The sequence below is a fragment of the Neovison vison genome, chromosome 11, assembly GCF_020171115.1.
Source record: "Neovison vison isolate M4711 chromosome 11, ASM_NN_V1, whole genome shotgun sequence".
In the NCBI taxonomy this organism is placed as follows: Eukaryota; Metazoa; Chordata; class Mammalia; order Carnivora; family Mustelidae; genus Neogale; species Neogale vison.
The window spans coordinates 184884578-184912068 of record NC_058101.1 but is presented as its reverse complement, the minus strand read 5'-3'; the positions used below and the strand labels follow the sequence as shown (position 1 = coordinate 184912068).

The following is a 27491-nucleotide window of genomic DNA, read 5'->3' as shown; positions in this document are numbered from 1 at the left end:
ATGGCCGGACTGTGGGGTGCGCCGGGCGGGACCCAGAATGGCAATGGCAGCTCGCTGCTCAATGCCTCTCAGCGGGCACCGGGAGGCGGGGAGGGCGCAGGGCCGCGACCCTCCTGGGTGGCCTGCACCCTTGCCTTCATCCTCATCTTCACCATCGTGGTGGACGTCCTGGGCAACCTCCTGGTCATCCTGTCCGTGTATCGGAACAAGAAGCTGAGGAACGCAGGTAGGGGCTCCCGGGGCCGGGCAGCCCCCCTACGTCCACCCGGCGGCCGCCTCTCCCCTTTCTGGCCCCTTTGCTCACAGCCCCCTCCTTAGCGGTCAATTAGCTTTTTCTTAAAAAGGTGACTTGAGTTTTTTTCCCACCGGAGAGAGAAGCCCGTCAATTTACTTTTCCTTTAACCTGCCTGTGTAAGTTTTGGGTTTTTTAAATTTTGTTTTGTTTTGTTTTTTCCATTTTCTCCCTCCTCCCCACCCCTCACAATGAAACAAAAAATCTTAAGTCCCTAAGGGGTAAAACACTTTGCCAAAGTCAGGTTCTCTTTACTTTGGGGGAAAGCCCCACTGCACAGTGATCAGTTTTTGAGGTTTATTGGATTGAGACACATCAGATGCAGGATGCAGAAAGTTCCTCCTGAAGTCCTGCCGAATCAGATCAATGAACTTATCAGTTGCTTGGTTTTTTCAGATAATCTCCCCCCAACTTTGTGAAAATAGGAGAAAATAATAAGCTTGTGAAATGAGAAGCTTTTCTTTAGTTTTGTTGTCCCGGAGTAGTTTTCAGTTTTTAGCACGCAGTTTAAAAGGACTTCCAAGGTTCCTACACATGATTCCTATTCCTTCAAGTTAAACAAGTTTCCATTTTAAAACAGGAAATGTTACAGTAAAGAGTATACTTACATATAATATGCTACTCAAGCTAATTTTGTGTTTGAGTTAATTAATCTTGCTTTATCCTCCAAGCAATGAAATGAAGCTTTCTCTTGGGTGGAAGACCAGGGATGATTTTCCAGAGGACACTGGATGTTCAGATCTTTAGATTAAGTGCCTACTTCTTTATTTAGAAGCTGACATTTTGGAGGTGGGCGGGGGAGGGGAAGGGAAAATGCTCTAATAGAGTAGTTGATCAATGCTGTGATTTTCTTTAGCTCTCTCCAGGGAGGGACCCCTTTTCATTTTTTTTTTTTTAAAGATTTTATTTATTTATTTGACAGAGAGAGATCACAAGTAGACAGAGAGGCAGGCAGAGAGAGAGAGAGGGAAGCAGGCTCCCTGCTGAGCAGAGAGCCCGATGCGGGACTCGATCCCAGGACCCTGAGATCATGACCTGAGCCGAAGGCAGCGGCTTAACCCACTGAGCCACCCAGGCGCCCCACCCCTTTTCATTTTAATGCTTGGGACAGTGAGTAGTTTAAGAAGTAACTTGATTATCACCTGATACCATGAACTGAATTTGAGTTAGTCCATTGAATAACCTCATTTCATATATGATTGGCTTAAACTAGAGGAATTCTGCCTTCGAAAAGAGGCTCTTTGAAGAACCACAGGCAGTGAGCTCCTTGACACAGTCTACATGATGCTTTTTTGAATCTGACACCAAAAGCCAAAGCAACAAAAGCAAAAATAAAGAAGTGGAAACCACACCAAAGTGAAAAGTTTCTGCGCAGGAAAGGACATCATCAACAAAATGAAAAGGCAAACTGCTGAATGGGAGGAAATATTTGCAAATCACATTTGATAAGGGGCTAATACTTAAAATATATACAGAAGTCAAACATCTCAGTAGTGAAAAAAAATCTGATTAAAAAATGGGCAGAAGATCTGAATGAGAATTTTTTTTTGTCTTAGAGAGAGAGAGTGAGCGAGCGAGCTTGAATGGGGGAGGGGGGCAGCAGGAGAGGGAGAGAGAATCTTTGATCAGACTCTGTGTCTAAGTGCAGAGGACTCGGGGGCTCAGTCCCAGGACTCTGAGATCAGGACCTGAGCCAAAATCAGGATTTGGCTACTCAACCAACTAAGCTACCCAGTGCACCTGAATAGACAATTTTTTTTTTTTTAAAGAAGACATCTGAATAGCCAACATGTACATAACAGGATACTCGACCTCACTTATCATCAGCGAAATAAAAATCAAAACCATAAGATATCACCTCACACCCACCAGAATGCTATCATCAAAAAGAAGTAATAACGTGTTGGTGAGGATGTGGAGAGAAAAGGGAGCCCTGTGCACTGTTGTAAATTGTTGGAATGCAGACTGGGGCAGCCACTGTGGAACAGTATGGAAGTTCCTCAAAAAATTAAAAACAGGACTACCATGTATTCCAGCAACTCCACTTCTAGGTATTTATTAAAAGAGAACAAGAACACCAACTCAAAGAGGTATCTGCACCCCCATGTTCATTGTAGCATTATTTACAGTAGCCAAGATACGGAAATAGCCTAAGTGTCTAACAGATGAATGGATAAAGGAAATGTTGCGTGCGTGCGCGCACAGACACACACACACACACACACACACGAATACATATATGAAGTTATACACGTATTTGTATGTATGAATGAAATCTTGCCATTTTGAAAACATGGATAAACCTTTAGGGTATTACGCTAAGTGGATTAAGTCAGAGAAAGACCAATACCATATGATCTCTCTTAGATGTGAGATCTTAAATAAACAAATAAATAAACAAGCTCATAGATATAGACTGATGGTTGCCAGAGGGTGGGTGGGGGGGGGATAGGAGGATGAGAAAAATGGGTGCATCATTTTTGCTTTTGGTTTAATTTAAATAAATAGGATGGGGGCATAAAGGAGGGTTTGAGAGAATACAGTGCTAGGAGCGTGGTAGAATTATCTGTCCTGGGGCACGTGACTGGCTCAGTTGATGGAACATGAGACTCTTGATCTTGGGGTTGTGGGGTCAAGCCCCATGCTGAGTGTAAAGACTACTCAAAAATAAAATCTTAAAAAAAAAAAAAGAAGAAGAAGAAGAAGAAGAATTATCTGTCTCATCCCAGGAGAGAAACTGTGGGGGAAGACTGCTTTCTCATCGTGGCTGATTTCTTGCCAGTCTCCACCGTCCCTTCTATCTCTGGGGTCCGGGGAAGCTGACTCCATTATGACAGGTTAATCTGCTTTGTAATCTCTGTGTTGCATTACTGATTATTTTGGTTCCTTGGATAAGGGTTTGATAATAGGACTTTTGCTTTGACCTGTCTGTTGCATTCCTTTGTTCCCTTGTGAAAACAAACAAAAAAGAGTCTCTTTCCCTTCTGGCACTAAAAGCAGTTGTCTGTGGGCCAGACACAGTTCTGAAGGCTATGTGAACTGAGTTCTCAGGGAAGCCCTGTGGTGAGAGATGCCACTGTTAGCCTCTTCTACAAAGGAGGAACTGAAGGCATCCTTTAAGTGGTGGAGTGGGGCATAAAATTCACAGAGCTTGCCCCTAGAGCTCATTCTGCTTTGTTAGTAGAAACAAGTGCAACACTTGGCAAGTCTGAAGCTTGCAGGAACTTTCCTCTAAAAAAATATTCACATGCCCGAAATTATTCTACTTCTGCTGTTTTATGAAAACGAGTTAGAAGAAATGCACCTTCCATGCAACTTTGTATTTTGTATTCTGCTCAGGTGCTAAGCAATTTTTCAGCAGGGCAGTCTATAAAACGCCTTTCGGTAGCTAACGGGGAGACTTGAAGTGAGTTTTAGTTTGTGAAGCTTTTGAACTTTTATATTTATGTAATTGGGACTCTTTATTCAGATGTACCACTGTTCCAGCTCAAACCATGTGAGGCTTTCTAGAATGGATGGTAATTTGAAACAGGGAAGAGAAAGAGCTGATTTTCACTGAGTTTTGGGATGCTTATCCAAAGTTCTTACGATTGTTCAATCCCTCCCTTTCAGTTACATTATTGTGTTGGCATTAAGGATAAAAGATGCAAAGAAGAGAATAGAAGAAATGAGATAAGGAAATAAGAATGCTAAGGCATCTTAAGCTTTGAGCTCTCTTTTGGCTATCTGGTGTAATGGCAGGGTCACTTATGCCCACCCTCCCTCCCCACACTGCTGCCAAGAGAGCACGTTGACATTCGACTTCCCAGAGAAGAAATTCATGATGTTTAACAGCTGTACATCAGGGACCCTGGTCTGTCAGAACAGACACAGGCTTCAAACGTTCACCATGATCTTAGGTGCTGGCAGAATGTCTGCTCCCTCCTGTGCAAATTTTGATACTAGAATCGATGATACCTTATTTGCTCCTTCTGAGTAAATCTCATTGCAATAGTAATGGCCAGATTCCTGCACTGGCACACGAGGATTCCTTTCTCTGTGATCTGAGAAATCAGTTATCTAACCTCTATTTTACACATGTTAAATACAGAAAATATCTATTTCTTAGCCTCACACATATGGAAAGGATACTTTGCATATGGAAAACGATACATACTTTGAAAATGACAAAGTAGGTAATGTTATGTGCTCTTTTTGCTAGGTATATCTAACAAAGCTATGTTAAAAACAACTTTATTTTTTTCAAGATTTTATTTATTTATCAGAGAGAGAGAGAACACAAGCAGGGGGAGAAGGCGGCAGAGGGAGAAGCAGGCTCCCCGCTGAGCACGGACCCTGGGGTCGTGACATGAGCTGAAGGCAAATGCTTAACCGACTGAGCCATACAGGTGTCCCCAAAACAACTTTAATTTAGAGAGTCAGAATGTGTGTGTGTGTGTGTGTGTGTGTAGGGGGAGGGCGGAGGGAGAGGGAAAGAGAGAATCTCAAGCAGATTCCCCACTGAGCATGGAGCCTGAAGTCAGGCTGGGCCTTAGCCTCAATACCAGGAACCTGAGATCATGACCTGAACCAAAATCAGGAGTCAGATGCTTAACTGACGGAGCCACCCAGACATTCGCAAAGAACCTTTTCTTTGGTTGAAGTCTGTTAAAAACAACTGAACTGTAAACTTATGATCTGTGTACTTTTCTCTATATACATCATGCTTAACTAAAACTTTTACTTAAAAAATTAAGCTAGAGTATGGTCGTATCTCGTGTATTCAAAATTCAATTATTTGGCAATCAAACCTATCTAGAATATAGCCAATAAATAAAAATAAAAATAACCAAAAATAACGGGCTTTCTCCCAGAGCTGATTGGTTTTTAGAGTACCCTGCAGAGAGAGGCTAGTGTCCAGACTATTTCATAAATTAGGAAGATAACTGATACATTTAAAGGAACAGTACATGCGGTAAACAGCATGGGTTGAAATAAAGTCAATAAAAGCTAGTCTGAAAAACTAAACAAGCACAGGGGTGCCTGGGTGGCTCAGTGGGTTGAAGCCTCTGCCTTCAGCTCAGGTCATGATCCCAGGGTCCTGGGATCGAGCCCCGAATCGGGCCCTCTGCTCAGCAGGGAGCCTGCTTCCCCACCCCCTCTGCCTGCTTCTCTGCCTACCTGTGATCTCCGTCTGTCAAATAAATAAATAAGATCTTTAAAAAAAAAAAAAGAAAGAAAGAAAAACTAAACAAGCACAATCTTTGGAAGGCAAGTCATAAAGCAAGTAACTGCTCACCATTAAGTGCTCCTGAAAACATATAGTCCAATAATGTATTTATTCATCGTGATCCTGAGTATTCAAGGAAAGGTCCAGTCACATCCACTGTGTTCTGTTTAAAAACACAGGGTCATAAGATTTTAGGAAGATACCTACCTAAAGGAGCTTATTATTATTTTGAAATCAAGAAGTTCCCCAGAATGGCTATAGGACTAGAGCATCAGCTCTGCACGACAGGCTTGAGTGTAACTCGTTGGTGGCAAGACCGCTTGCACTTGTTTCTTTCAGGCCTACACTGAGTGTTCTCTCTCTCCATTCTGCATTACTACTCAGAGAAGCTGCAAAGAAACATGGACTTAGGGCTCAGAGATCTGAGTTTCAACCTGGGATGCCCCAGGCCTGTTGTTAAGATGCTTACAGTCTCAGGCGTGCATGCCTACTGAAAAAAGACCGTTTTTAAATCGAGGCAAAAGACACGCAATTGAGTGCACAAATCAAAGACCCTGCTTAATGTATTTTTCCTTATGTACATACATGTGACCATCACTTCAGAGAAATGAAATGAGGCTGTTGATAGATGGTATTATTATTATTATTATTCACCACTTGAACTAGAACTTATGCCTTGTCTAAGTACGGAAGACGACCAATGTCCATTTTCCTCCTTTACTCTCCACAAGCAGATGGTTGTCTGTACTGAACTTGGCTCTTTCTCTGTAGTCCTTGCTCAGATACTGAAGGCTGAGGCTCACTGCCTTCTCCGTGACCCTGGCCGCCCTCACCATCAGTCCACCAGTGCTCCAGGCCGGGTCCCAGTGAAGGGGACCCAGCTACCTTGACTGAGCCCTTGGCCATTCTGCTCACTGTCTCCTGGCTTTCATTTTTCTTTGCTCTCTTTCTTTCTCTTCCTTTGCCTTCTCTTTTTTTCTTCCCCATCATTTCTTACTCCCTATTCTTCAGTACCGTTTAATCATCATCATTAGGTTTGATCCCTTAGTAGAGGTCACATGTGTATCTGTTTCCTGGGTCTGTTGTGTATCAGCAAAAAAGACAGTCCTGAACTTAACAAACATATTCTAGAAGTTCACTTATAAATGTTTTAAAAGAATATATGATATGACACTTGGCTTCAGGGCTGGCCCACAAAATCATTCAGACCAACAACATGGCTGAAATAGTCCTCTGAACTGCTGGGTCGTCTGATATTCACTAGTTCCTGAAAGCAAGTTCTAAGTTCTGACCTTCTTGGGATCCTGTGGGAATGGGGAAGAGTGGTGTGGAAGGGACAGATGGAAGTTTCCTTTCCTAACTTAGAAATGTTGGGATAGAGCTGAGCTCAGGGGCAAGTCATCAGAGATGGGGTGGAAACAAATGTAAGCACATGTATGCACACACAGTCCAGGGCTCCTGTGCTGGGGACAAATGTATCAGATCGTCCAGGAGGAGCTTGCAAAGAGAATAGATCCAGGAACTGAACTCTAGTTCTTCTTTACAGAACGGATTTACAATTGTAGCTAAATCATCCCCCAATTTCCCTGTGCTGTTTTCACATCAGTAAAATGATGGGGCTGGACAAAATCTGTGAGTCCTTTTTGATTCTGGTATCCTTGTGTTTACAGGGTGGGTAAACTCCCTGTGAAGTATAAGAACTGTGGGTACAATGACAGACATAGGCAGTGATTTCGGACACCACAGAGCTAGGAAACGGTGTCCTTGTGAAAGTGTGCCTCACTTGTCCTAAACTACCTGGGTCACTTGTTGTATATCTACTAGAGAAAAAGACCTCTGTATGACATCTGGTTTCCCTGTTTTATTTCCTAAGACATGTACACAAGTTTTAGAAATTTCCCATATAGATTTCTCCCTTCTTGGAAGAGAATGAAGTAACCAACTACACAGAGACAATGGGTTGGTCCTCTGTGACTTAGGCATGTTCCTGTGTGTTTGGGTGGGATGTGCTGGGGACACGGGTGGTGAGCTAACGTGTGGTGTGTGCGAGTGAACAGTCCTCCTCACGGAGCATTGCTGGGGTCAGGTTCTTCTAGGTCTGTCGGCAGTGACCCCTTCAAAATGTAACCACATTTTGGTTACATTGTTAGGAGGAACAGCCTAAATTGGCTGCCAGCTTGGCCATTCCATTTGTGGTAACACACATCTAAAGAACAGGGGGGTTCACACGAGTGAGCACATCACTCTCACGTACGTGTTCAAAAGTGGATGGAAGATAAGCCCTTTACCACATTATAAATTAAAGAATCAGACAATGTCTCTTGCAAAATCAACTCATGATGTCTCTATCCAGGTCCTAAAGGTGGCTAGTTACATGATTTACTGGTGATTTAAAACCAGTGTTCTGTGGGATCGTTACATCCGAAAACATAAAACAAAACAAAATATCTGTATATGTATATGCGCCAATTGTCCCAGTCTCAAAAGAAAAAGAAAATGCATTTTGGACAATTCTACTGAGGCAGTTTATCTTTTCAGAAATCTTTCTCCATAAAGATTCATTTTGCATCCTATAGTCTCTTCTTACTTAAAGTGATGCCTTCCTGTGATTCACTTAATATCCATGGACATCAGCTATAAGGTAAATAGAATTGTAACAAAGGTCTAACTTCTGGGACATGGGCAATTGAAACAGACAATATTCCCCCCAACGATCCACTCTGCTGTAATGATTGAAAATCTTTAACTTTTTTTGATAAAACTTGTCTTTTTTTTTTTTTAATTGTTCTAGTCCATCCATAACTGATTTTACAAAAGCTGGTCATCTTTTGGTGAACATTTCCACTTGAAATTATGAGTATTTTTAGCATCCTTATCAACCTAACCCTAATAATTAAAGGAATTTAGTTTTTCAACCCTATGATTTTATTGTAAAAATTTATTGATTTGTGTCTGAAACATGTCTTGAGCTTGAGAAAACTAAAGTAGGAAATTGGTGAAACTGTAGTCTGTGGTTTACTTTTCACAGACAGCTATTTTGATCTGATTTCTGTAGATGAAGCAGAAAAATAACTTCCTGTTTGGAATGTCTGGTGCTTTGTATTTATGCACATAGGGCAATTCTCAGTTTTCAAAGCACTGTCCAACATTTTGTTTATTTCGTCCTTCAAAAACCTCCTCAGGTATATAAAAAAACTAAAACCCCAAATTCACAGATAAATGATCAGTACTTCTTATTCCAGGGACCCACCCAGTGTGACAGTGCAAGGAGCACAGAAATTAAAATCGGACCCAGGCTGAGTCTTTCAGGTCTGCAATACTTTTATTTGTGCTATGTGTGGGATCTAGTTACTCAGTCTCTCCAAGCCTTAGTTTCTCCATCTGTCCAGTGGAGTACCCGTCTCACAGGGTTGCTAGGAGGATAGATTAAGATTGTGCCCATCCGTCCACCTGTCCTTCAACCAATCACTTTGAAGTGGTAAAATACCACAGAAATAATGTCATTATGTTATTATTAATATATTCTTTTTTTAAATATTTCATTTATTTATTTGACAGACAGAGACCACAAGTAGGCAGAGAGGCAGGCAGAGAGAGAGGGGGAAGCAGGCTCCCCACTGAGCAGGGAGCCCGATGTGAGGCTCGATCCCAGGACCCTGTGATCATGACCTGAGCTGAAGGCAGAGGCTTTAACCCACTGAGCCACCCAGGTGCCCCATTATTAATATATTCTATAATTAGTAGCTTTTATGTAATTTTTAAATTTTTTTAAGTAAATGGACAATATTAACAGTAAGAAGTGAAATCAATCAGAAACTAAAGATTTAGGATCTAAATTTCTTTTGCGGCATTATGGAAATTACACAAATTCTCTGATGTCACAATTTTCCTTTTCATAACAAACATTTTCTCTCCACAGCAAGTAGGACTGTGACTCAAAACTGTTTTAATATCCAACCTTTGAGAGGCTGATCATTTCAATATCCAAGCTGTTCTCTAATATAAAAAGAATCAGCTCTGGAAGCTACAAGAAATTTCTCAGACAAGTACGTTGACATTCAAAAAGTTATGAACTGAATGTATGTACAGACTTGGAAAATGATTTCAAGCTAACAAAATCAATGTTTAATATAATCCTCAATCTGACAGAGTTCTTGTCAGTACTGTTGACATTTTCCTCCTGTAGCTCTTTCTAAGATTCAAAATTATTGATTCAGGCAATTTTTTATTTTTAAAGACATTTTATTGACTTTTTCCCCTTGCATTCTTAGCGGCTGTTTAAAGTTTCATGACCTTTTTTTCTGGTCTGTGTAGTATATTATTAACGAGCTCTAAATTTTTGCCAAATTTGCCAAAGCAATTCTCAGAATTGCTTGGAAACCTCATGACAGTGGGTTAAGACTCCTAAATACATCACTGATTTGGAGGGCTACATGATTAAATTTAGATCTGATCTTTGGATCCTCCAGGATTCATCTCATAAGAAAGAAGCAATTTTTCAGGGTGCCTGGGTGGCTCAGTCGTTAAGCGTCATGATCCCAGGGACCTGAGATCAAGCCCCGCATCAGGCTCCCTGCTGCGGGAAGCCTGCTTCCTCCTCTCCTATTCTCCCTGTTTGTGTTCCCTCTCTCACTGTGTCTCTGTCAAATAAAGAAATAAAAATCTTTAAAAAAAGAAAAAGGAAAAAAAGTAGCAGTTTCTAGCATTAAATTAATTACAGATAAGATGGAGCTTATCATAATAACTTTTCTCTTGTCAAATCTGAAAGTTAACCAAAGATAAAATGTCCTAAATTAAACCTCCTGCATTTAGTTCTTACTAACATCGGATGGCTCTGTTTTTAAAAATATCTGATTTGAAAATATCCAAAAATATCTAATTGAAAACAAGTCTAGTTACAATTGCACCAAAAAGAATAAATACTTAGGAAAAAACTTAATTGAGATGGAAGAGATGCACTTCAAAAACTGTAAAATATTGATTAAAGAAATTGAAGGTGACACAAATGGAAAGATATTCCATGCTCATGATTCATATTGCTAAGCTGTCCTTACTACCCAAAGTAATCTACAGATTCAATGCAATCCTTAGCAAAACACCATAGTATTTGCTAAGGTATTTTTCACACGATAGTATTTTTCACAAGATAAGAATAAATAATCCTGAAATGTGTATGGAACCACAAAAGGTCCCAAAAGCCAAAGCAATCTTGAGAAAGAAGAACAAAGCTAGAGGTATCACAATCCCAGATTTCAAGATATAATACATAGCAGTAATAACCTGAAAAGTATAGACACATAAGTCAATGGAACAGAGTAGAGAGCTCAGAAATAAACCCACACTTATATGATCAATTAATTTATGATGATGGAGGCAAGAATATACAGTGGAGAAAAGATAGTCTCTTCAATAAATGGTGCTAGGAAACTGGAGAGCTACATGCGAAAGAATGAAATTGGACCACTTTCTTAGACTATATACAAAAATAAACTCAAATGCAAGAAGTTATTTGCAGATGATACATCTGAAAAGGAGTTAATACCCAAAAAATATAAAGAACTTATACAACTCAACATAAAAAAACAATCTGAATAAGAAATGGACAGAAGATCTGACTGAACACACATTTTTCCAAAGAAGACATCCAGATGGTCAAAAGACACATGAAAAGATGTTCAACATCGCTCATCACTCATCATCAGGAAAATGCAAATCAAAACCACAATGAGCTATCACCTCATACCTGTTAGGATGGCTATTATCAAAAAGAAGAAATAACAAGTATTGGCAAGGACGTGGCGAAAAGGGAACCCTTGTGCACTGTTGGTGGGAATGTAAACTGGTGAAGCCACTATCGAAAACTGTGGAGTTTCCTCAGAAACTTTACAATAGAACTACCATAAGATCCAGCGATTCCACAAAAAACACCAAGCTGAAAAGATATATGCCCTTATATTCACTGCAACGTTATTTACAACAGCTGAGATGTGAAAACAACCTAAGTGTCCATTGACAAATGCATGGATAAAGAATATGTAGTGTATCTGGATACACACACACACACACACACACACACACACACAATGCAATATTAGCCATTAAAAAGAATGAGATCTTGCCACTTGTGACAACACAGGTGGACCTAGGGGGTATTACGCTAAGTGAAATAAGTTAAAGACAAATACCATATGATTTCACTTGTATGTGGAATCTAAACAAAACAAAACAGAAAAGACCCCAAAATACAGAGAACTGGTCAGAGAGGATGGGGATGAGGGATGGGCAAAATGGCTACAGGGAGTGAGAAGTACAGGAGTCCAGTTATGGAATGAATAGATTATGGGAATGAAAGGTACAGCATAGGAAGTGTAGTCAATGGTCCTGTAACAGTGTATGGGGAGAAATGGGAGCTACACATTTCTGTGTGAACACAGCATCACTTACACAGCTGCCAAATCACTATATTGTACACCAGAAACTAATGTAACATTGTGTGTCAGCTACACTTTCCATTGAAAAAAATACCTCTTTTGAAAAATATCTATAGTCTCTGGACCTTGCTCTGCTCATTCTTTATTAGCAGCCTTAAAAAAAAGGATAATTGGAATATTTGAGGTGAATACTAAGGTCTTTATAAGGTAGCTTGACTTTCCTTCCTTTTCCTAAGGAGTTTTAAGTTGCCTAGCTTGCAGAAATGCCCTATTTTCTAAAAATGAAATACATACACTCTCAGGATTTTCTAAGCTACCAGAGGCAATTAACTGATTTTTTTTTTTTAAGATTTATTTATTTAGAGAAAGGGAAGGAAAGAGCATGTGTGAGCAGGCAAGGACAGGGGCGAGGGGAGAGAGAATCTCAAGTAGACTCCCCACTGAGTGTAGAGCCTGACACGGGGCTCGATCCCAGGACCCTGAGGTCATGACCTGAACCAAAATCAAGAGTCCAACTCTCAACTGACTCAGCCATCCAGGTGCCCCAATTAATTGCTTTTCAGGAGGCAGTTGTTCATGCTCAGAAATGGTACCACCAGTATCATCCATTCTGCTATCATCCACTTTACACTCTCCTAAGGAGTCTAAAGATACTTCCTTAATCAGCATCCTGAGTTCCTCACCTTTCAAACAGGTTGCCTAACCAAGTTGATCTGACATGTGACAGCTCTATTGACATCTCAAGAAATTTCAGTGAAATTCAATGATGCTACAATTGGGGAATAAAATTCTGGATTTCCTGGTTGAGGTGCTCTAGGATTTATTCTTCTACAGAGCTATCCGCTTTGGCAATCACATTGAAGGCAGTCTCAGAAAAAGTGAAAAGAAAAAGAAAAACAAATAAATCTTCATGCTGAATATTTTTTCAGGTTACCTAGGTTGAATTTGAGTTGTGGAGCTTCTGGCTTAAAAGGACGCTTACCTGCTCTGATCTTGGAGTGCTTTTGGAGCTTACTGGATTGAATATTTATTTAAATAAATATTTATTGTATACTTACAGTATAAGATGGAATATAAATTGTCAGCAAATTATTGTTGGTTTGTCAAAATACAAGACAACATACTAAGCTTGTGTAAAACATGGATCCTAGTTTCAAAGAGATTACTTTCAATCACGGCACTTAAAATTCTTCTCTTTTCAAATAAAAATAAGACATGGCATTTGTTTAAGACTTTTGTATTTAAGGCATTTGTAAAGGTTTAAGACTAGAAACATGCTTATTTTTTTTTAAAGATTTTATTTATTTATTTGACAGAGAGAGATCACAAGTAGGCAGAGAGGCAGGCAGAGAGAGAGGAAGGGAAGCAGGCTCCCTGCCAAGCAGAGAGCCCGATGCGGGGCTCGATCCCAGGACCCTGAGATCATGACCTGAGCCGAAGGCAGTGGCTTAACCCACTGAGCCACCCAGGTGCCCCAAGAAACATGCTTGTTTAGCAGAAAAATTTTTCAAGATATATTTGAAAACTTGGTTGGTAGATGAAGTACTCATCAGTTATTTTAAAAGACACTGCCTGACAGATGGTAACTACACTTACCCTGGTGAGTGTTTTGTGATGTATGTGAAAGCTGAATCACTATATTGTGCACCTGAAACTAAAACTGTATGCCAACTATACTTCAATTGAAAATGAAAAAATTTTAAATAATTTTAAAAGTTCCTGCACAACAAAGGAAATAGTTAACAAAACAAAGAGGCAACCCACGGAATGGGAGAAGATATTTGCAAATGATGCTACAGACAAAGGGCTGATATCCAAGATCTATAAAGAACTTCTTAACCTCAACAACCAAAAAAAAACAAATAATCAAGCCAAAAAATGGGCAGAAGAAGTGAAGACACTTCTCCAAAGAAGACATACAAATGGCTAACAGACACATGGAAAAATGTTCATCCTCATTAGCCATCAGGGACATTCAAATCTAAACCACGCTGAGATACATACCACTTTATACCAGTTAGAATGGCAAAAATGGACAAGGCTAGAAACAACAAATTTGGAGAGGATGTGGAGAAAGGGGAACCCTTTTACACTGTTGGTGGGAATGCAAGTTTGTGCAGCCACTTTGGAAAACAGTATGGAGATTCCTTAAGAAGTTAAAAAGAGAGCTACCCCATGACCCTGCAATTGCACTACTGGGTATTACCCCAAAGATATAGAGTAGTGAAAAGAAGGGCTAAATTCACCCCAAGGTTCATGGCAGCAATGTCCACAATAGCCATACTGTGGAAAGAACAGAGATACCCTTCAACAGATGAATGGATAAAGAAGATGTGGTCCATATATACAATGGAATATTACTCAGTCATCAGAAAGGATGAATACCCAGCATTTGTATCAACAGGGATGGAACTGGAGGAGATTATACTGAGTGAAATAAGTCAAGCAGAAAAAGTCAATTATCATATGGTTTCACTTACTAATGGAACAGAAGGAATAGTGTGGAGGACATTAAGAGAATGAAGAGAAAAATGAAGGGGGAGAAATCAGAGGAGGAGATGAACCATGAGAGGCTATGGACTCCGGGAAACAAACTGAGGGTTTTAGAAGGGAGAGGGGTGGGGGAGATTGGTTAGCCCAGTGATGGGTATTAAGGAGGGCACATATTGCATGGAGCACTGGGTGTTATATGCAAACAATGAATCTTGGAATACTACATCAAAAACTATGGTGACTAACATAACATAATTTTAAAATAAGTTATTTGTACTGTAGCTAAAATTCAAATTTAAATATATGAATAGAGGCGCCTGGATGGCTCAGTGGGTTAAACCGCTGCCTTTGGCTCAGGTCATGATCTCTGGGTCCTGGAATCGAGTCCCGCATCAGGCTCTCTGCTCAGCAGGGAACCTGCTCCCCCCCAACCCAGTGCCTTCCTCTCTGACTACTTGTGATCCTTCTCTGTGTGTTAAATAAATAAATAAAATCTTTTAAAAAATAAAAATACATAAATAAAATGTTAGTATTAACATCAGGTTAAAGAATAGGTTAAAAAAATAGGAAAATATGAAAGTTACTTCACACATGGGGCAGAATTAAGGAGAGAACTTCAAAAAATTGTCAATAATGGAGACAAAGCATAGCTATTGGCAAATAATACATTGGCTTTGTATCTTATGAAGGAAGTAATACAGCCTGGAAAAATACCACTTGGAAGTTTGACAACCAGCCTGCTAACTTCAATTTTAAAAATTTTCTCACATAGTTATTAAATGGAAGATGATAAATATCTTTTATAATTTTCTTAACACACTTCAAAATATAAAACTCTTTTCTTATGTGATCTTGAAAAGGATAATGTGCTTTTATCCTTCATGCATTAATTCCTTTCTTTTTTTTTTTTTTTTAAATGTCTGTTGGCTATATCCTCTGTGCCAGGTCTAGTATGATTTTGGAGCCTGAGACAGAGTTCTGTGGCAAGACAAACACTATTCCAGCTAATTCATTCTTATTTTAAGATTTGGCTTAAATTTTAGTTTTTACTTTTAAGAGTTTTATTTTCCAATTAAAAAATAATTTTAAGGGGCGCCTGGGTGGTTCAGTGGGTTAAGTCTCTGCCTTCAGCTCAGGTCATGATCTCAGGGTCCTGGGATCGAGTCCTGCATCCAGCTCTCTGCTCAGCAGGGAGTCTGCTTTCTCCCCACCCTCCCACCTGCCTCTCTGCCTACTTGTGATCTTTCTCTCTGTCAAATAAATAAAGAAAATCTTTAAAAAATAATTTAAATTTCATGTATACCTTTGTTATTTAATTCATCCTATTAGTTTACCTTTAATTATTTCCTAGATTTGTGTTTGGAATACCTTGAGCTATTTTCATTTTTGGGCCATGTGTATAGGTATTATATTCTTTTACAACACAAACTGTTTTTGTGGTTTTTTTTAAATTTTATTTATTTATTTTGGGGGGCGGGGGCAGAGGGAGAGAGAAATTTAAGCAGACTCCCCTCTGAGAGTGGAGCCCGACACAGGGCTTGATCTCACAACCCTGAGATCATGACCTGAGCCAAAATCCGGAGTTGGTTGCTTAAACGACTGAGCCCCACAGGTGCCCCTTACCATGTAAGTGTTTTTTTAAAAGCCTATTTACAAAACAGGTTATGTTTTATATTGGTTATAAAATACAATACATATAAATATAATACATATACAAAGTTATTTTATATATAACACTTCATAAATAAAACATTCCCATCTGTAGAAAATTAGCTCTATTATAGACTCAAGTTTTGGGGGCAATATGTTCCCTTTGAATAATGTGGGTTCTGGGACCAATGGACTTGGTATAAAATTCTGGCTCTGTCATCTAATGGGTGTGACCTTGGGCAAATTACTTGCTTAATTTCCTCACTTTTTAATTTAGGACACTACTAATACTGTAAGGATTACAGGACTGCTAAACTTAAAGTTCATTGTGCTTTAAATACAACGTTCTGGGAAAGTCTATTCTTTGTTATTTAGTATTTGGGTAGAATTAAGATGGGTGAATATATTTTTATTTCTAAAGCAGAGCATCATGCCATCTGGAAATGGTGAATGTTTTACTTCTTCTTTACCAATCTGGATTCCTTTTATTTCTTTTTGTTGTCTGATTTCTGTGGCTAGGACTTCTGGTACCATGTTGAACAAAAGTAAGAGTGGCCATCCTTGTCTTGTTCCTGACTTTAGGGGGAAAGCTCTCACTTTTTCCCCATTAAGGATGATGTTAACTGTGGGTTTTTCATAGATGGACTTTATCATCTTGTAGTGTATTCTCTAAACCTATTTCATTGAGGGTTTTTTAAAATCATGAATTGATGTTGAACTTTCTCACATGATTTTTCTGCATCTAATGAAATGCTCGTATGGTTCTTATCCTTTAACCTGTTGATGGGATGTATCACGTTGTTTGACTTGTGAATGTTGAACCACCTTGCAATCCAAGAAAAAATTCCACTTCATTGTGGTGGATGATTTTTTAAAATGTACTACTGAATTCAGTTTACTAGTATTTTATGGAGAATTTTTACACCTATGTTCATTATGGATACTGACCTATAGTTCTCTTTTTTAGTAGTGTCTTTATCTGGTTTTGGTATCAAAGCAATGCTGGTCCCATAGAAAGAAGTTGGAAGTTTTCCTTCCTTTTCTGTTTTTTTGGACTAGAATAGGAATAGGTATGAACTGTTCTTTAAATGTTTGGTAGAATGTGCCTATGAAGCCATCTGGTCCTGGACTTCTGTTTTTTGGGGGAGTTTTTTGATTACTGACTCAATTTCTTTGCTGGTTATCAGTCTGTTTAAATTTTCTATTTCCTCCTGTTTCAGTGTTGGGAGTTCCAGTGTTTCTAGGAATTTATCCATTTCTTGCAGTTTGTCCAATTTGTTAGCATATAGTTTTTCATAATTCTTCTGATTGTATTTCTGTCATGTTGGTTGTTATTTCTCTTCTCTCATTTGTGATTTTATTTCTGTGAATCCTCTCTCTGTTTTTCTTGGTAAGTCTTGCTAAAGGTACATCATCAATTTTATTGATTTCTCAAAGAATCATCTATTAGTTTCATCTTCTCTGTGGTTTTCTTTGATTTCTGCTCTAATTTTTATTATTTCATTCCTTCTGCTGGCTTTAGGTTTTGTTTGTTCTTTTCTAGCTCCTTTAGGTTGTTTATTGGTAATTTTTCTTGCTTCTTGTGCTGGACTTGTATTGCTATCAGCCTCCCTCATAGAACTACATATGCTCCATCCCAGAGATTTTGGATCATTGTGTTTTCATTTTCATTTATTTCCATGTATTTTCTTATTTCTTCCTTTATTTCCAGGTTACCCATTCATTGTTTAGTAGCATGTTATTTAACCTCTATGCATTTGTGGTCTATCTAGATTTTTTCTGGTGGTTGACTTCTAGTTCCATTGCATTGTGGTCATTCAGAAAAGATGCATGGTATGACTTGGATCTTCTTGAATTTGGTGAGGCTACTTTTGTGGTCTAATAATGTGATCCATTCTGGATAATGTTTCATGCGTACTTGAAAAGAATGTGTATTCTGCTGTTTTAGGATGAATGTTCTGAATATAACTGTTAAATCCGTATCTGTTCCAAAGCCATCATTTCCTTGTTGATTCTGTTTAGATGATCTGTCCATTGATGTAAACAGGGTGTTAAAGTCCCCTATGATTGTATTATTATTGATTAATTCCTAGATGTCTGTCATTAACTGTTTTAGTGCTTCTATGTTGGGTGCATAAATGTTTACAATTATCATTTCTTGGTGGTCTATCCTCTTTATTATTATATAGTTTCCTTCTTTTTCTCTTCTTACAGTCTATGTTTTAAAGTCTATTTTGTCCAATATAAGTATTGTTACTCTGGCTTTCTTTTGGTCTCCATTTGCTTGATAGATGTTTCTCTATCCCCTCACTTTCAATCTGCAGGTGTCTTTAGGTCTATATTAGTCTTTTATAGATAGCATGTAGATGGTTATTATTTTTCTTTTTATCCATTCTGTGACTCTGTCACTCTCCTTCAACAGGAGTGTTTAGTCCATTTACATGCAAAGTAATCATTGGTAGATATGTATTTATTGCCATGTTATTACTTGTTTGGGGGTTGTTTCTGAAGATTTTCTCTGATTCTTTCTTGTCTTCCTCTCTTTAATGTTTTGCTGATTTTCTTCAATGATACATTTGGATTACTTCTATTCATTGCATATTTATTAGTGGTTTTTGATATATGGTTACCATTAGGTTTGTATATAACCTCTTCCACATATAGCAATCCATATTAAGTTGATGGTCATTTAAGTTTGAACTTATTTGTTTCTCCTCTCCTCCCCACATTTTAGGTATACATTATTGTTTCTTGACTGATTTTTTACAGAAATATTCTTTTTTACTGCTTTTATGTTTCCTACCTTTACATTATTACTTTGGGTCTCTCCTTTCCATTGAAAGAGTTCCCTTTTGGTGCAGCCACTTTGGAGAACAGTGTGGAGATTCCTTAAGAAGTTAAAAAGAGAGCTTCCCTATGAGCCTGCCACTGCACTACTGGGTATTTACCCCAAAGATACAGATGGAGTGAAAAGAAGGGCCATCTGTACCCCAATGTTTATAGCAGCAATGGCCACGGTTGCTGAACTGTGGAAAGAACCAAGATGCCCCTTAATGGATGAATGGATAAGGAAGATGTGGTCCATATACACTATGGAGTATTATGTCTCCATCAGAAAGGATGAATACCCAACTTTTGTAGCAACATGGATGGGACTGGAAGAGATTATGCTGAGTGAAATAAATCAAGCAGAGAGAGTCAATTATCATATGGTTTCATTTATTTGTGGAGCATAACAAATAGCATGGAGGACATGGGGAGTTAGAGGGGAGAAGGGAGTTGGGGGAAATTGGAAGGGGAGGTGAACCATGAGAGGCTATGGACTCTGAAAAACAACCTGAGGGTCTTGAAGGGGCGGGGGGGTGGAAGGTTGGGGGAACAAGATGGTGGGTATTAAGAGAGGGCACGTATTGCATGGAGCACTGGGTGTGGTGCAAAAACAATGAATACTGTTACGCTGAAAAGAAAGAAAAAAAAAGAAAAGAAAGAGTCCCCTTTAATACTTCATGCAGGACTGGTTCAGTGGTCTTGAGCTTTTGTTTGTCTGGGGAACATTCTGAACTATTCTGAATGATAACTTTTCAGGATAGAGACTCTGTGTTTATGCTGGGGGGCAAGGGAGGAAAATGGCACTTACGGCTTCTTTGTTTTCAAAGACATCCCCCAACATGCTCCAAAATCATTATGAACAGAGCTGTCTCCCGTTTGCCTCCAGTGTTGTATAAACTGCTGTTGTTACTTTGCTTCTCCATATGGGCTGCTGTCTCTTTAAGGGCAGCCACCTGGTTATTACTTGCCCTCCCGGCTCACCCAGTGCTGAGTCAGGTGACTTTTAAGCCCCAGGCTGCAAGTCTAGCTGGTTTTACAAACTCAAATGATTTTCAACCCCTGTGGTTTTAAAACCAAAAGGGAGATTAGGTTTCCCCGTGTGAGCTCCCTGCCACAAGGGCCCATTTCTCTGCCCTCTGCATATGTGCAGCTCCTTCCCTCCTGCAGGTAGCCTCTCTCTGCCTTTCTGACCTTTATCACCTTTCAGATGCAGCTTCTCCATATTTAGCTGTGGAGTTTGTGCTGCCAGTCTTGAGGTCGCTCTCTGGTTTACTGACTTGGATGTGGATGGTATCTAGTTGCAAACATGGTGCAGGGTGAGCTCAGGGTCCTCCTACTCTGCCATCTTCCCAAACTCCCTATGACATCAGTAGTTTGTGTTTAGCTTACAGATGAAAGGCTGAATCAATCTGGCTGTAATGTGGATGGTTACATATTACAGGCATCTCCCTAAACCACCCTTATGAGAAAAGAGTAACCAGATCTAGAAAATGAGGAGAATTCCTGGCAAGATTTCACACTTTTAAAAATTGATTGAGAACTGGACTAGAGCAAGAGGGTTATGTGTTAGTTTCTTATAAAGTTTTCTTAGCCTCTTTAATTGCATACATGCTACAGTACCAGAACAGTCAAGACAACACATCAGTCAACTATGTTTACAGTATTAGGGAGTCACCGCCAAGCCAAGTTAAGGAGTAGGACAGGGAAGACAAAGTGAGACAAAGAGACCAAAGAGCTAAGGAAGCCGGTGGGTTGAAGGAGGCAACAGAGCGAGGTTCCTAGATGTGATCAGGTACCACAGGATAGTATCTTCCACTATTCACACAAGGTGGGAGTATGTGGACAGGTGTTACATGAACAGGATATTTTGTTTCAGGACTTTAAGGAGGATGAAGACTGAGAGAAGGCTCAGCAAGAATGCCACCGATGACCAGACAGAAATTTCAGAAATGTGGTTTTGGTAGAACCCAGATGTTACAGGAAGGTGAATTTAAAATAGGTGGGACGGAAACAGAGGCACAGCCTTGTCTGATTGTTTGAAGGGAGAGGAAAGGGCTGATAGCCAGAAGGACAGGAGGATAGAAGGAGGCTTATTTGCCAAAGGAGAGCTCTGCAAGATGACAAGGATTAGGGGAGGAGTCCTTGCCTGCAGACCTGTTGCCTCAGCAAGGGCTATCTGACCAGGGGAGGAGCCTTCTGTGAAACCTGACATGCGCTTTCCATCACGGCAGAAGAGGAGTGAGTATTTATCCAGAGCCAGAGGTGTTCCATGCACTCTCTCAAATTCTCACCATGGTCCTTATTATCTTGATTTATTACATATTAAGAGACGAAGGCTCTGGGGAGCTATGACTTACCCAAGGTCATTTAACAGGTGTCAGAGCCAGGATCTGAATGCAGATATGTTTGTTTCTAAACTTAAGGTCCGCATTGCCACTAACAATCTGCAAAGACAAGTTTCTCAAATATAGTCCTTTAAAATTTAAGAGTGTAAGACATTGCCTGTAACTTTGCCTCTCCAACTAACATCCTGGCAAATAAGAACAAAAAAGCAACTAACTTCCACCTTTGCATGAGTGGAGTATAGAGACTTACGGGTACATTAGTTCATTCAGCAAACTGTTCCTGAGCACCTGCTATGTGCCAGGTCCTGTGCTTTCAGAGTCCTGGGCCTCAAGAGGTCTGAGAGGGAGATAGACTTCTGTGCACATGCACAGAGTCTCATGTTGTTTTGATGTTGGAAGCATACATACACATAGCAAGGATGAAAAGAATAAAGAGCAAGACCAAAAAGGATTTAAGTCTGGAATTTGAATCCAACATAGCTAGTTTGTTTTTTTCTGTCAGATAGCATAGTAAGTAATTTTTTCTTTTTTTTTTTTTTTTTTCCCTAAGAAGTGGCAGACTTTAGAAAACCACCTAGCCCCATCACAGAGCTGAAGGTCCACGTGAGGTTGCCTACAAACAGAACCCAAAAGGGAGCTGGCAGGTTTGCTACTCATGCTTTATTGAGGGATTGCTCTCAGGAGGAACCTATAGTGAACAAGAGAAGCTGCCTAGGGTAGAGGAAGCGTCAAGCAAGGATGGGCTCTCAGGTGAAGCCTAGACTTGGCCAGATCCAACAAGCCGGGGACTCTAGGTATAAATCCAACCAAAAAGTTGCAACTGCTGAAGGCAAAGGGGCTGGGCTTTTATACTCCACTGTCAACTCTTCACTCATTGTCTACTCAACCGAGGGCAATTCCCTGGAGGAGGCAGCTGTGAATAAAAGGAAGCACCCAACACTCATCAAAATTCAGGAGTAAGTGCACCAGCCTGGCAGAGGGCACTTGGAAAAGGTATTGGTAGCATCTACTCAAAGGCCTACACAGACAGGATGTGAGAAATAACCCAGAGACCAGCTTGCCATGGTAATGGGCACCCCCAGCCAGAGTTCTGAGGGGAATCCACACAAGGAAATGAATTCTCCTCAGGTGAAATCATCACACAGATTCGACTGTTACCAAATTAGGAACAAGATAGCTAGAGCCACAGAAACATGTTGATGAAGACAAACTTAAGGCCCAAATTTTGTATAATGTTAGATGGGGAGATAGATTTCTTGCCTGTCCAGGTGACTCAAACCTTCCTTCCTAAGGCTCCAGCACATTGGCATTTCTGCCTGAATTGGGATGCTTCATTTTCCATTTTTTTTTTTTAAGATTTTTTAAATTTATTCATTTGACAGAGAGAGAGAGCAATCACAAGTAGGCAGAGAGGCAGGCAGAGAGAGAGAGGAGGAAGCAGGCTCCCCCCTGAGCCAAGAGCCTGATGTGGGGCTTGATCCCAGGACCCTGAGATCATGATTGGGCCTAAGGGAGAGGCTTAACCCACTGAGCCACCCAGGCGCCCCTTCCATTGGGTTTTATCACAGGGCATGGTGGTACCAAGGCACTCCAGGGGAGGGAGCTCCTGCATAGCAAACACATCCATCCTTGCTCCTACTGTGTAGTCACAACCCAATTTTTCCTTGATAATCAGCATTAGTCACCTCACTTGGGACAGTGACCCCATAGTCTATGGATTTCCTGGAATGAGAAGTCCAAAGTAGCCAGGTGGCAGTCTCAACTTCCAGTTTAAGGAAACCACAATTATATCTCTTGGTAAAAAACAGTCTTCTCTTGGAAACCAAGACTTGAGAACGACAGAACTTGTTGTGGAGACAGGAAGCAAATGCTTTGCTAGAATGTCACTAGGATAATTCTGAGAGGAAAAATGACCATTTCCACACTTGATTATCTGATCTATGAATCCAGTCCTTGATTTATAACACATACTACACCCTGGGTGACATTACCCTATGCTCATTCAGCTGATACTGAAACTAAACCTTCATAAGCCATTCTACCACAATGCCTTGCTTCCTTTGCTACAAATTCAATTACTCAGTCAGAAGCAATGTTTTTATCATAAACAAAGACAAAGTCACCTTGGGATTCTATGGATATCTGATTGGTGAATAACTAAGTGTAGGAAAGGCAAATCCATACCCAGAATATGCTTCTATTCCACTGAGAACAAAGTACTCCCCCTTTGATGAGAGAAGTGGTCCAATGCGGTCAATCTACCACCATCATCTGGCTGATATTTCCGGGGAATGGCAGCATATCAGTGTCGGTCTCTGTTCTTGACAGTTTGGGGATTCAGCAGGACAGCAGTGGCTATAACCAGATCATTTTCATATGTGGCTGGGCCTATTTGTAACTTCTATTTCTGGTGCATGATAACTTTTTGAGCTTACTGGTCAGGGATGGGACAGTGATGGCCAAGGAAAGATTAATGTCCACAGGCTGTGTCATTAAGAACCCCTTCTGCTAACAAAACAAAATGAAAACAAACCCTCTTCTGCTGAGATTGTTTTTTGGTGAGTATTTGTAGGGACACAAGTATCTTCACACTCAGTGCCCATTCCAAGAGCTGTGTGCTCCTATCCCTTCACTACGATAACAAAGAAACAGCACTGGTGCTGTCTTGGCATTAATTGTATGACTTCATCCAAGTGAACTCTGTTATTTCTGTTTTCCTCACGTCTAAAAAGTGGGAATTACCCTGTGTGATCACTCATATTCTTAATATTTCTCTCAATCTTAACATCCTAGGAGTCCATAATTGCTCTGCAGTAAGGGGTGGAAGTGAATCCAACAGAAAAGCAATTTGCTAGCCATTAACAGGAATTATTCTGAGTTTCAGAATGCATTGCTGTGCTGGTTGTAGGGAGTGTCGGGTGTCTTAAAAAGGATAGATCACTGTCTCTCTGGAGGTACGTAGAGCTGAGATGGAAGAGATGATCTTATAATGTGTACAATCAGGATGAAGTTATTTAATTACTGTTATCACTCCTTTTCCTCCCCATCTCTCTCTCTATCTCTCTCACACACACACACACACACACACCCCTAGCAGATATGACAAAGCTTCCAGTTGAGCTACCTGATAGCCACATCTGCGGACAGTCTATGGCTTAATTTTTCTTTCTCCAGACACTTGTGAAAGGGGATTAGTTCAAAGAAAACTAAACTAATGATTTAATTAATGTAATGACGTGAACAAAAAGAAGCATAATTGCTCTAAACTAAATGGAGCAGAGGAGTAAAGCTATGAAAGAAGTCTACGACATTGTTTATTACCTTATACTTAAGCTCTTTAAAAATAACTCTATTTATGTCAGTTTGTCATCGTGATGTTGTGGGTAAAAATGGGCTGCTCTGATGGTAATTTGTAGCTGAATTTCATATATTATACATGTTTTTAAAGTATTATGCATTTTGAGTTAAAAATTCATTAAAACAAGCCCGCTTTGGAATTCAAATATTTCACTGGTGATTGAAATTGTTCTTTGGGGAAAAATAAATTTGTTTTTATAGCTTTAATTTGGCCTCATGTAACCAGTTTTCAAAGAAATTGTTTTTGCAGCAATTTATCTGAAATTCCTACTTCTATGACAAAACCTTCCCTTTTTTTAGCCACAACAGTTCTTTAACTTCACTTCTTTGCAATTTTTGGAGGGATAGGAATAAAATTAATTAAATAGGAACCTCAAATACAAAGGTTGTTTTATTTCAGATATTGGGAGATGACATTTTAGTATCTGTCATCAAGCAGTTGAGCAAAAATCTCGACTAGGAACTACTATTCAAGATCCTATTATAAGGAGGAAACACTCAGGGCACTACTGTATAGCAATAAAGGAAAGCTAACTTTACAAATAAATATAATAAAAGGCAAAATATATAGTTACTCGACCTGGAATGTTCTTCCCTGCTTCTTCCTAGCTCACTCCATTACTTGCTGCCTCTTTTTCTACACATACTCTTACACTTCTTTCTCTCTCTTTTAATTTTGTTTTTCTAAGTTTGAGGATCATAGGATCCCTGGCTGTTCCTTCCTGTTTAGCCAGTACCTATTAAATGCAGTTAATAAGGTTTTATTGAATGTAATTTATTACAACTTAATCTCAACTAAATGTGATAAAATAAAGTGATTTAAAAGTCTACGAAGGAGGAAGGTCTTCCTGTAGTTGGGCAAATAAGTAAAGGCTTGGAGCATTTCCATTTAAGATGGATTTGGGAAAATGGGTAGCATTTTAAAAATTAGAAGAGCCATTGAAGGCAGAAGGAATAGTAAGAAACAAAGGCAAATGAGCTGCAAAAGCAAAGAACATACTTGCAGAGATCTTACAAAATTTGACTAGAGTTCCTTGTTTTTATACTTTCAAATGTGTTGAGTTACTATATTAACACAGAAAATATTGAGGGTTTAATTTTTATACTTTAGGTTCTTTATGAAATCTGGAAGTATTTCTACCTTTTCCTTTAGATTGAGGTGAGAGTGTTATGGAACACCAACAACATTCACTGAACACTTATATGACAGATACTGCTCAGCATTTGATGTGGAATGCCTCAACTTGGCCTCATCATAGCCTTATGAAGAGGCTACTATCATTATCCCCATCTTACAGAAGAGGAAACTGACATTGGGTGAGATAATATAACTTGCCCCAGTTAGACAGCTAGGAGGGGGTGAAGCCAATATTCTAACCCAGACAGTTGATTGAAAAAAACCTTTTTTTCTTAACTATTATACCAAGGGTCAAGGGTTCACTGCTGTCCAAGAACAGCAACCAAATAGTTTGAAAAATAACAGTTTTGAACATGAAATACGCCTTGTCTTAGGAATGCGGGAATTTGCGAACAGTGGAATTGACTTGACAAGGGCAACAGTGGGCTTGCTTCCTGATGAAAATGGTCTCCATTTCAGTTATAATATGGCAGTCACTGTGATGCCAGGTTAATGGGGTTGCAGAAACAGCTCTTTAAGAAAATAAGAACTGTGAAAGAAAACCAATGCAATGCATATAAAACTGGGGGTAACCTGTACTTTCTAAACCTTTCTCTTTTAGGAAATATATTTGTGGTGAGCCTTGCAGTTGCAGACCTGGTGGTGGCTGTTTACCCCTACCCCTTGGTGCTGACATCTATATTTAACAACGGATGGAACCTGGGCTACCTGCACTGCCAAATCAGTGGTTTCCTGATGGGCCTCAGTGTCATTGGCTCCGTCTTCAATATCACTGGAATTGCCGTTAACCGTTATTGCTACATCTGCCACAGTCTCAAGTACGACAAGCTGTACAGTAACAAGAATTCCCTCTGCTACGTGTTCCTGATATGGACGCTGACGCTCGTGGCGGTCATGCCCAACTTGCGTACCGGAACCCTGCAGTACGACCCAAGGGTCTACTCCTGCACCTTTGCACAGTCTATCAGTTCAGCATACACCATAGCTGTGGTGGTTTTCCATTTCATCGTTCCCATGACGATAGTCATCTTCTGTTACCTAAGAATATGGATCCTGGTTCTTCAGGTCAGACAGAGGGTGAAACCCAACAATAAACCCAAAATGAAACCACAGGACTTCAGGAATTTTGTCACCATGTTTGTGGTTTTTGTCCTTTTTGCCATTTGCTGGGCTCCTCTCAACTTTATTGGTCTTGCTGTGGCTTCAGACCCTGCCAGCATGGGGCCCCGGATACCAGAGTGGCTCTTTGTGGCCAGTTACTACATGGCATATTTCAACAGCTGCCTCAATGCAATCATATATGGGCTACTGAACCAAAATTTCAGAAAGGAATACAGAAGGATTATAGTCTCACTGTGTTCAGCCAGAATATTCTTTGTGGATATTTCAAATGATGCAGCACATAGGGTTAAGTGCAAACCCTCTCCATTAATGACCAAAAATAACCCAATAAAAGTGGACTCTGTTTAAAAGACAAAGCTCCGCTGGCAAGATGTACACACTGCCCAAGGTCTTACTCATTTTCATGTTTGCTTCCTTCTTGACAGATGCCTAGAAACACAGCATAGTTGAGAAAACACACACTTCTAAGAGGTTGCCTCTAGTTTATGAGCTCATATCCTATCAGCCTTTTGAATAAGTCTCTAATTCTGCTTATGAAAAGAAATTCAGAACGTACAGAGAGCTACAAGTTCATTCGAGAACGTGGTTCAGGGACAAGGGTGGGGCAGTAATTTTAATTAAAACT

The 27491-nt window shown here is 39.8% G+C and overlaps 1 protein-coding gene across 1 annotated transcript; it reads left to right on the top strand.

Moving 5' to 3' along the window:
- On the top strand, positions 1 to 27214 carry MTNR1A (melatonin receptor 1A). The gene is made up of 2 exons (XM_044268222.1): positions 1 to 226; positions 26346 to 27214. The coding sequence occupies exons 1-2, from the start codon at positions 1 to 3 to the stop codon at positions 27212 to 27214; spliced, it is 1095 nt and encodes a 364-aa protein (XP_044124157.1).
- Positions 27215 to 27491: the final 277 nt, after the last annotated feature.

Excerpts from the sequence above, each read along its gene's own strand:
- MTNR1A (XM_044268222.1), top strand. The coding sequence starts at position 1 with ATGGCCGGACTGTGGGGTGCGCCGGGCGGGACCCAGAATGGCAATGGC. Across the intron at positions 227-26,345 it reads CAAGAAGCTGAGGAACGCAG|GAAATATATTTGTGGTGAGC; the intron begins GTAGGGGCTCCC and ends TTTCTCTTTTAG.